The sequence below is a fragment of the Hippocampus comes genome, unplaced genomic scaffold (genome assembly GCF_001891065.2).
Source record: "Hippocampus comes isolate QL1 unplaced genomic scaffold, H_comes_QL1_v1.1 scaffold339, whole genome shotgun sequence".
Taxonomy (NCBI): domain Eukaryota; kingdom Metazoa; phylum Chordata; class Actinopteri; order Syngnathiformes; family Syngnathidae; genus Hippocampus; species Hippocampus comes.
This window is the reverse complement of record NW_017806854.1, coordinates 649,559-660,439: the sequence shown is the minus strand read 5'-3', so window position 1 is coordinate 660,439 and position 10,881 is coordinate 649,559. Positions and strand designations below refer to the sequence as shown.

The window sequence follows — 10,881 nt, the reverse complement described above, 5'->3', positions numbered from 1 at the left end:
CGGGCCGACGACTGCGGCAACACGGCATTGCACATAGCCTGCAAGAAAGGTTCCCTCGCCTGCTTCGGCGTCATCACCCAGACAAACCAGCGCCACCTCGCCTCCATCATCTCCTTCCCCAACTACAGCGGTAAGTTCGGAATTCTGCCAAGAAAAATATGCAAGGCTGGTTTCTCTGAGAACGGGTTCTGAACTGCTCTTCTTTGCCCCCCAGGACAAAACTGTCTTCACGTAGCGTCGATTCACGGCTACATTTCGTTAGTGGAGAATCTAGTTGGGCTGGGCGCGGATATCAACGCACAGGTGGGTGTCATCAAGTTCAAGTCAAGTTTGCAACGACGAGTCCCGTTTGGAGCAAAGTAGCGAAGTAACCATTCATTTTGGTTTATAGGAGCAATGCAGCGGTAGGACGGGACTCCATCTAGCGGTGGACGTCCAAAACCCGGCGCTGGTCCGTCGCCTCCTTGACCTCGGCGCTGACGTTAATTGCCTCAATTACGGCGGGTTCACGCCGTACCACCTCACCTACGGACGGCAAAACGACGACATCCGCCGGCAGCTGTATGAGAAGACGGCACAGGAATTGAGGGCCTTGCCCGACAGCGAATCAGACGAGAGCGATATGGAAGATCTGGACTTGACTGAGGATGAGGTCGGTGTCCATCAATGACAGCTGCTCACATGGCGAGCATTTCCATATTCGAGTCAAGGTTGTAAATGTTGACGCTTCTTTGACAGTTGTACGATGACATCAAGTTTGGAAAGTAAAGGCCGACGATCTCCTGCCACTGGCGCTGTCGAGAGCTGCTATCAGGTCACCGAACCCCGGCCCAAAGAAAGGACAAAAACCTGCCCGGGACGTCCGCCGAGTGCTGGCCCGGCGATCACAAGAAGGAAGACGGCATCTGCTCTGGTCTAGTTCGATCCAGAAAACAGAAATTAGCACCCAGAACGCACGGCGAGACCATAAAAGGTCCATGTGTTCTCCCCTGCAATACTGTAGAAGGGTATAATGATGTGAATATACCAGACTGGTCTTTTGTAGTAAATTGTAAATACAGAGATATTATTTTTGTACCTGTAAATATGTTGTGAAATGAAACACTATCGGTGAAATAACATGCAAAATAAAAAGAAAACTTGTGAAGAGTGAATTCCAGATCCCTTCTGTGTGAGGCATTTTTACTGGAACACAACCACACTTAGTCACGACACATAAACTGACAGCGCTGAGAGTTATGAGCCACACTTTGAAAGACACATGGACCAAAACGATCCGATTCAACCCCACGAAGCGGTCTGGGGTGAGCTCACAGTGTGTGAGTCACGCTGTGAAAAGTCCCATGGCGGCGCACACAACGTGCTGAATATTCCGCCCTGCCTCCAAAACTGTCGCGCGACACGAGGAATCTAAGACGCACTTTGAGAGGAAAGGTCAGAGGCGCTAACTTGTTGCTTAGTCACAATGAATGGGAAACGTGGAAAGTACAATCCATCCAAATCCTGGTCATCAATTTATTTATTTTTTTGTCTAAGAATGACCGTGACCAGTACAACTGTGACGCCTGTCCTGAACCGACACTTTTCAAAAGATCCCAGAACGATAAGATTTAATAGCAGCGCCTAGAATTGTCCGCAGGGCTGTAAACATGAGTGGGCCATATACACGTGCGCGGGACTTGACGGGTTTTTCCAAGCGACTCATCTGCTTCCTTTTAAAATCGCATCCAATTCCACATGACAGGGGAGCTCCGAAAATGATTCCTTGATTTAGGAAAACATGACATCTGAGAGGGGATTTATAGTTTTGATTTGTGATTCAGCGATAGGTGGGGACGATGACTAATCATTTGAAGACTGGAAGAAACCGGACTGACGAATTGATGACATCATTTTTGATCAAGATTGACTGATGACAAATTTTGTCACTCAAAGAAATGAAAGCCGCCATTTCCCCAAAATACACGATTGCCGCGACGTTCGCGCAAACGTTAGCACTTTTTTATGCAGGGTAAGTGAACAAAATCTGTGACAGATTTCAAGTTATTGGATCTGTTTGGTTTGTGCACATGTACAGTGCCTTGACGAAATAAGGTCAAATCTGCTCATGGAGTGAACCCCCCCCCCCCAATCCTCCCCTCCAAAAAAAAAACATTGAAGCGCAATTCAGAGTGTCATCTGATTCTGGTGCTTTTTAAGTTCTACAACAGGAAGTTGCGAGCGTTCCCATCGACAGCTTTTTGCCACTTCTAAATTTGACACACGAAAGCAGTTCTGATGAAGCCGGCCGGATGTAGTCACATGAGCGCCACTGCTGAAAACCTCAAATCGATGCCGCTCAATGCAAACAAATCGTAGGTCATGCCAAAGAGATAAAAATACGGCCAAAGTTATTTTACTCCAAAACATTTTTTTTTTAATTGTTGAATGTATCGGTGGGGGAAATGTACAGCAAACCGAGATAACGCCAGCCTCCATTGTGAGAGCAGCATATCCCATCTCGCTCTTACTAAATTCAAAACAGGGCACACTTCCTCTTCTCGCTCAGTCCCGCTCTGCCAGGGACATCAGGTGAGTATCCACTTCGGCCTCCGTCAGAATCCTGGAAAGAGGAAATGGGCCGATGATGGCGGGCAGACCCTTTCACACAGATTGTTGCAGTTGCCACTTTTGTTACTGGACCTTTTGCAGAAATTACGTTGATATTTTTGGGAAGTTTCTGATAAAATGGCCTTACTCCCAGCTGTCATAGAGCCCATCGTTTTATGGTTACATGACAGCATATATACAGACAAACTTATATATGAGTTTGCTTTCACGATGCTGCCAGACTTTAAAACACAAATTACATTCCACACAAGACTAAGGATTAAATCACGACAAAGCTCTTTCGTAATTACGTCACCTCGCCCTGTTTCAAGATCCGCACTCCCATCTCCGACAATCCCATTTAAGACGAACTCCTGCCCTTTGTGAAAACTGCGTTCCTTTTATTGTTATTTTTGGAAACATGGAGAGCCGTCTTTACCTGAACTTGGGGTCTTGCGTCGTAACCACGCCCACCTCAAGCTCGGAGGGCTTGAAGTCAATGGAGAGGACAGTTGACAGACAAGAGATTGCCGTCTAAAACAAGAGTTGAAGCACGAGGGGGATTTCATGAGCAATTTACAGGCTAACCTTCCACGATGTTAAACCCGAAAAGTCACTTGACATTGATTGCGTCACTTCCGCATCACAATACCTCGATAGTTTGCTCGAAGGTCCAGTCCAATTTCTTTTTCACCTTCTTCTCCAGGAAGCTGGTGGCTTCGGTCTGCTTCACCCCGGCGGCGGTGGCTTTGAAGCCGCAGTAGTAGCCTGCCGGGTCACATTTGTAGACTTGCGGCCCGCATTCCGCGTCGATGCCGATCACAATCATACCTGCGGGTACGACATAGCAAGGACACACTTGATGTGGCATACTGAGCAGCGATCTGCAGCAAGGAGCCCAAGGGCTTCTTAATTTCCGCAACAATAAACCGGATCAATTACACGTCAACCTTTTTGCTGTACTGGGCTTTGGGCACCTAATCCTTCTGCTGTGCGAAGCTGAAGCCATTTATTAAAACCAATCTTGATGTTGCCCCCCCCCCCCCACCACCACAAAAAAGGAGTAATGTTTTAACATTGCGTCGCCACATGAAAAAGTTACTTAAGCCATTATGTAATTACAGCAATTGTAATGCTTTAAATTATATAATGGATTTATTTTGAACCCAGTTCTCCTGGTTAGTTCTGTCAAAAGAATAAGGCCATGTTTTTTTTTTTCTTTCAAGAACGCCTCTACATTTGAGGAAGTTGCACCATATGTTGGAGTGCAACCTCTGATGACATTTACCTGTGACAAAAACAAGTTTCTGTTTGTTGTTTACAGATATCCAGTTATTCTCTTGTTTATTTGACTGGCAAGTTATCACTGGCAAGCGGCAATGACGTCATATTACTTCAGGGTGTAGTGTACCAGAACAACGGCGATGCTTTGTGCGACCTCGGGGTTAAGCGGTCGACGCACCCAGCGCTAATTAAAGGGCAAAGCGTCTATTAAATTGGAGGCAAGTATTTGAAGATTTGTCTGATTGTAATCATTACTTACAGCAGCCCAGCGGTCTCATCTCGGCATTCTGCGTGTAGACTTGAGAGATGTCTGCAATTCTCTTACACAGCATGTCCACCGGAATCTCATAGCCGTACTTGTACTGCCAGTTGGCTGCCTCGTAGCGAGCGCGCTGAACTTGGGACCGACTGTCAGCTGTCAATGTTGTTTAGGAGGGGGGAGAAAAACAAAGTCATTCTTTGAAAAACATCGCTTCTTTGCACATATATGACAGGTAACATTCTTTTGTAGCTGAGGCTTTAGTCATTATTAACACTGCTTGACGCATAGTTAGTTTTGTGACTTTTTGGGGAAGGCGGCTGCAGCAAGGAGAAACAGTCTGGAATTAACAAACCAAAAAAACGTGCAGTGCAGAAAAATGTGCAGACAAGCCTTCTCGGAGCATATTATGTTCATAAACCCCAACATCTGACAGATGAAATGTGTTGATCGTGTCAGTGTCTTCTCTTTGATTACCTGTCATTCCGGACATTACACATCCAATGTTATCTGTTATTCTGAAAAGGTGGGTCACTGTGGCGGAATCCAGAAGCTTGTCCTGTCAAAGTAAAAAAAAAGTTGTCATTGACGATCAATAGACCTCAGTTAACATGCAATTGGTAACTGACAAAGACTGTAGCATCAGTGTTAAGTACGAAACAAGTGCAAGAGAGGGGCTTGGGCGTGTCCACAATGACCAATATAATATTCTCCAAGTCATAAGTCTACTCAGTTACTATTTCAACATCAAGATTACAACTAGAAAAGCACAGGACCATATAATACACTACTCACCGGTACTTTTTTCTGTGTGACGACAACCGCACAGTCCTTCCCACGGACGGCGACTGATGTGAGTCCACCTTGATTAATAGCCTTAAAAGCATATTCTGTGAGTGGGAAACAGGATGATGGTCACACATTTACGTTCATGAGACAGTTGCTTTGTATGGGTTGGTGTGTTTGCATAAGTTATAACACACCAAACCATACATGAGCGTCGATGAACAAATTAATAACGACGGGGCTCTTTTTGTGCACAGTATTTCTTTCTGCATAATGGACAAATCTTATAGATTTTAGCGTATAATTACCAAGCGTTGGATTACACGCATTCAGAAGAGTGATACTTTCGCTTTCATTTTTATTTAGACCAAGTAAAGATTGGGCGATCAACTTCAAAACTAAACCGATCAATAAAAATGTCATTAATTCAACGATGATGACACTCCGTTGTATGAAAGGTACAACAACAATGAATTCATCAGTGATACTACTGACACGCTAAATTTTAGCTTGCCGCTAAATTGCTGGTTCACGCCGTTTGACTTTCGTAGGAATATCGAAGTTGTCAAACCATAACCTTGCCAACACAAGTACACTCTATATGAATAAATATAACGTGTTGTCATGTTTTCGCGGCAGCAATGCCTTATTTGCAAGCAGTTCGGGGAGCTAACCGAAGCATGACAGCGCATTTAGCTGGCTAGCAAACATGGCGCAACTTTTCCAAAACACGACACATACTGACCGACTTGATAAAGCCTTCCTTCAGGAGAGAAGATGGTAATGTGGCGATCAAACCCAGCACTTGAGCCTCGGGACATTTTCCAAAGTAAACTTGAACGAGGCGTTCGTCCGAAACAATATGCAAGCGGCTAGTGCGCTGTTTCAACCCGGAAGCGAAGCATCTTAGGCGAAAACTACATCCGCTGTGAAAGGTTCCTGCCGTCTCCATGGAAACGGAGAACGCTTTGCGAATAAGGAGGTACAGTACCGGCAAAAGTAGAATTATTGATTAAAATGATTTACTTCAGTCAACAAAAGTCCAGACTGCAATGTCCTGAAGCATAAAAGCAGGTCATGTAGAACAATGTAAGATTGTGTTTTCAAATGGCGAGTGCGTAACATATGTTTCCAGTTCCGTGGCAATCCTGCAAAACCATTTCATTTTTATGATGCACAAGAATATTTGTCGTGCTTTTTTTAACCGCTCTTAATTGATAAACTCTTATTTTTTTGTTCAATGAAAACAAGGAAGAAATTATGCAGGGGCAAGAATCATTCAGTCGCGCAGAAGATTTCAGGTTCGGATTTTCAAGAATGCATTTTATTTTTATTCATGAGAGGGAATTTCATGACCTAAATAGTCAACCCCCTCCACCCATGCTGACTGCCTTTATGTTGACTCTTTATTTTCCACGCATAACCTTTTGGTATATCTTTGAGTCCCCTCTACTTCTGAACTTAGTCTACGAAAGCACCTCTCATTCATATTTGTATAGTGTTTCCACTCAGGGTGCTCTGCCTGTAAAACAAACACACTCCCTATTCTAAAACAACAAAAACAAGCAATCCGAATTATTAATAGATCAAAATATACGGAACCCACAAATCCACTATTTATCAAATTAAATACGATGAAATTTTATGACCTGGTTAACTTTATATCGCCCAATTAATGTACAAATCACACAATAACCTGCTCTGCCAAAACATTCTGAAGTTTTTCGAAATTCGAGAAAGCTGCTGTGATTTGAGAGCTACCAACTTATTCAAAAAATTCAAAACAAGACCAAACATCAAGCAAAGGAGTGTATCTGTCAAAGGTGTTAATCTGTGGAATAATTTCGAAACGGACCTGAAAATGAGTAAATCGCTTGCTGAGTTCAAAAACAAATTCAAAAAAATAGTTCAAACAACCTACATCAATCAGAGTTAAGGTGATAACTTCTGAACATTAATTAAATATAATAATAACCCGTAGGGGAGGGGGTACTGTTAGGGAGGGGCCAGCCAGGCAGCCTCCTCAGCCAGGGTGCTCTGCACCTCACACCTGAGACTTGTCAGCTCATCACCCACCTGTTGCCTATCTGCTCGTTTGGACTGGTACATATTGACTCACAGACCATTCCTCAGTGCAAGTTCGTGCCGTCACCACGCCAGTGGACTTTGTTGCCATTTCCTACAGCTGCTTGTTCCTTGTGTGGACAATTCCTTGTGGACTCCTCGTGCTTCCTCCTGAGTGACTTTGCGAAGACTCTTCGAATAAACTACGCCAAGTGTTGGCTTCAACTATACCTGCCTGTTGTCGTGCTCTTGGGGTCACACCCAAACCCTAACACGAAAGCACCTCTCATTCATATTTGTATAGTGTTTCCACTTTGTGTGTGAAAGACCCCCCTACCACCACCCCCGGGTCGGTTTGAAGATGTGTGGGAAGCAGTTCCGCTTATTTCAGGTGCTGTTCAGGCACAAAATTTTCAATGTTGCAACACATTTTGTTCCATTTACTGTTTTAGTCTGCATCAGAGCTTTCACTTAAATGTGAATAGCTTAAGAAAGCACTAATCGTCCATGCAAATAAATACAATAAAGTAAAGTTTTCCTTTAAGCTTGTTTTTTTTGTTTGTTTGTTTATTTTATTGGGTAGAGCCAAGCAAGCTACATGCAAGAAAGAAGATAAAGAGAAGTGGCACAATGCTGGGAACAGTGCTACTTGGTTCTTTAACTTTGACACAAATACAGGGAACAGCATGCTTTTTTTTATTTTAGCTTGTGGTCTGTCGTGTTGCAAGCACACATATGGCTGCAATGTCACTTGGTAGTGTTGCAATGCCTAGTGCACCCTTTGTTCGCCTCCTTGCATAAACAGTCGGCTTTAGCAAAGAAGAGATACATTTGATTTCACGCTTTGCAGGCTTTAGTAGAAATATGACACAGTAAAAAAAAGTCTTGCATACACACTATGTACATGCTTAAACTGTGTAGGACAATGTAACTTTTAGCAAAACACACTCACACCGAGGGACAATTTAGAGTGATCCATTAACCTGCCACGCATGTTTTTGGAACGTGGGAGAACACCAGAGTACCCGGAGAAAACCCATAAAGGCACGGGGAGAACATGAAAACCCCACACAGGTAGGCCGGAGGCGGAATGGAACCCCGCACCTGTGCACCGTGAGGCGGACGTGCTAACCAGCCGAACAGCGCGCCGCCCTCATTCTAAAATAAATAACCAAAATATAGAATTAGAATTCTTGAAAGTCAAAGTCACAAAGGGTAACTCAAAGCCTCCTCAAAACACTTTGAAAGCGCATGTGAACGAATCATTCCGTTTTAAATGAAATGCTTCCGTTGATCTAAAATGAACGGGCCAATCTAATTCACTGTGGAGAAATAATTCAGACAGACTCATGGCCCTTTGGCAAGACATGTGTCAGAATCCATGTGACCGTTGCCAGGCCTGATTTCATTTCGGAAGTGGAGCTGCCTTGTGTAAAAGTTTCTACCAGCATTTAATTCAAATGAATCTCGAATGTAAAACAGAGCACTTAAACTTTAGCAGCGTGACTGAACCTGCAGCCAAAGGCATGTGCTAGAGTAACACTCGGAACATGTCGCCAGCAAGTCATGATGACTATGAAGTTCCACAGAATGCCACTCGTGCCTTTACGACTGTTTGAGTTATCTGATTGTCAAGGAAACCTTTGTTTTGTCTCGCAAGAATGAGAATCAGCAGGCGTGGAGCAAACATAAAATACGCACGCACTTGAATGATGAGTGACGATACGATCCTGCAACAGCGTCAAAAGCGTTTTGCAGGCCATTTGCCTTTCATCGGCTGTTGCAACCAATCTCCAAATGCATACATGTCACACTTAAAACGGGTCACAGACTCTTTTTGTCATGTGCTGGATAAAACAGAGGTAAAAATGGATTATGATAGAATGTCATCTTTAAAACGATCTAAGTCTGTCACAAAACACTGTTTATCCGTCCATTCAGTTTTTTTTATTCTGGAACAATCATGTGTATTTAACTCAGATTTAACTACTAGCTTCAACTGATGAGCTAAGTAAGCATTACCTCATTGCTTTAATTCGTCTCCCCCTCTTACGCTATCTCATTGTGGTGCACGAGATGACCTAAACATGCAGCACACTAATCCTCATCTTTTAATAGCCATCTGCAAATTACACAGGTCAGCACTGACAGTGTGCAATTTTAGTTTTTCACCAAAAGCCTCTGAACTGTAATCTTCACACTCTTGTGTTGTTGTTGCTGTTTTTTTTTTTTTACTTAATTAAATTCAATTTCGAGTCACTGATGGTGTAGCATCAGTAGCAACAGTTCTTCCTGACCGGCCTAAGATTCCAAGCAATTTTTTTTTCTCCTGGAAAAAAAAATTGGATATCATAAAAGCCCCTTGACACCGTTTTGTGATTAACGGCTATAAATAAACTTGACTTGATTTCAGCATCTGTCCTTGGCTCGCCTATCCGAGGTTTAACCATCAGCCACTCTAGTTCCCCGAAAGGGAACGAGAACTTTAAAAAAAAAAAAACATATCTAAGAGCATAATTTTGGGAGTCTGCATTTCCGAGTGAAGGCAAAGTCAGCAATGTGAGGATTGGAAATATTGTAGCAACGGCAACTGTGACAGATCGACTGTACGACATGTGCGAGTAACAAATAAGGAAAGTGATGCATCAAACCAGCATGATGAAGCCCAAAAGGAACAATGAGACCACTGTATGACTAAATACAAGGCAAGCATGAATGGTGACTGCAGTTGCGGTACACGATGGCGACTGAAGGATCCACGAAATAGCATGACTCATGTTCGACACACTACTGTACGCCTATAAAAATCCCCCCTCTCAAAGACTTTACCCCTCATTAATTGCATGTTTGCACTTTCGGTGGATGGAAAAAAATGTTCTCATGGATCATGTTTGTTATGTCAATGTCAAAAAAAGGGAGAATAAATAAAGAACGACACCGAGTGGTGATGTCATTGCTGGGAATGCTGGGGGAATTTGGAGTGACAAAACTTCCCAAGAATTCAACAGCTGATGGACTTTGTGTATTTGAAACATTTGTTCGGTGTTTTCTGGCAAGACGACAGCTTGATCGAGGGATTTAAAAGCCGTTAATGGGTGGGACTTTACTTTATGTTGACACCTAAATTCCCTCTTGCTGTTCCTGCCAGTTCCTTCATGCTTCCCGATTTCCAAAGTGCTGTCAGGAAACTTAATCTTACTTCCAATATCCCCGGGCGGGGGGAGATTTATTGCTAGCTTGAGGGTACTCGGGACTTTGAAAAAGGCTCCACAGCACTATATGTGACTTTCATTTCAGCAATGAGACGTTCTGAAAAACACAGGAATGTCCTCACGCTGCTCGGGCGGAATTTTTATTGGGAATTTCCCGCTATTGTGTGTGTGTGTGTGCGCGCGCGCACATTTTTATGCACTTCTGGCCTGTGCGCAACGCCTGAACGCCTACAAACAAGTCTGACCGACTCGCATGGGTGTCTTATTCTGGAAAGGTGAACAACAATCGCAACAGAGATGACAACAGCAACCCCACACCCAAGCTAACTTTTTCCCCCCCATAACTGCAACATCTGGTGAATTTCTTTTTCAAACTAGAATTGGAATCAAATTGATCGTTTTTAATAAGTAACCCCCACCCCCACCCCGCCCCAAAAATTGAAAATCTGACTTGATGCATTGCAATGAAAAGATGTAAATGTAAACAAATCAAATTAATAATATGCAGATTTGGTGCATGAACGCAGTATATACTCGATACGATAAAAAGTCTAAAGGTAAATTCAGACACTGAATGAATGAATGAACGAATATTTCAGCACATCAAAACACTCTGCCGATGTAGACTTTCATCTCCAGTAGTGCATATACCGGTACATTGCAGATTGTTTTTGTTTTTTCCCCTCC

General features: G+C 43.4%; 2 protein-coding genes across 2 annotated transcripts; one reads left to right on the top strand and one right to left on the bottom strand.

Annotated features, from left to right (window-relative positions):
* LOC109508122 (NF-kappa-B inhibitor alpha-like) lies at positions 1-1,161 on the top strand (the record flags this gene model as incomplete). Its single annotated transcript, XM_019857965.1, has 4 exons — positions 1-130; positions 215-303; positions 392-652; positions 739-1,161. Coding segments are annotated over 4 exons (510 nt in total), but the record flags the coding sequence as incomplete, so codon positions are not given.
* Positions 1,162-2,390: 1,229 nt separating this feature from the next.
* On the bottom strand, positions 2,391-5,833 carry LOC109508152 (proteasome 20S subunit alpha 6). Its single transcript, XM_019858023.1, has 7 exons — positions 5,664-5,833; positions 4,928-5,022; positions 4,610-4,691; positions 4,133-4,288; positions 3,242-3,420; positions 3,029-3,123; positions 2,391-2,602 (listed from the first exon to the last, which is right to left on the bottom strand). Exons 1-7 carry the CDS (start codon positions 5,737-5,739, stop codon positions 2,545-2,547), a joined length of 741 nt encoding a protein of 246 aa, XP_019713582.1. The 5' UTR covers positions 5,740-5,833; the 3' UTR covers positions 2,391-2,544.
* Positions 5,834-10,881: the final 5,048 nt, after the last annotated feature.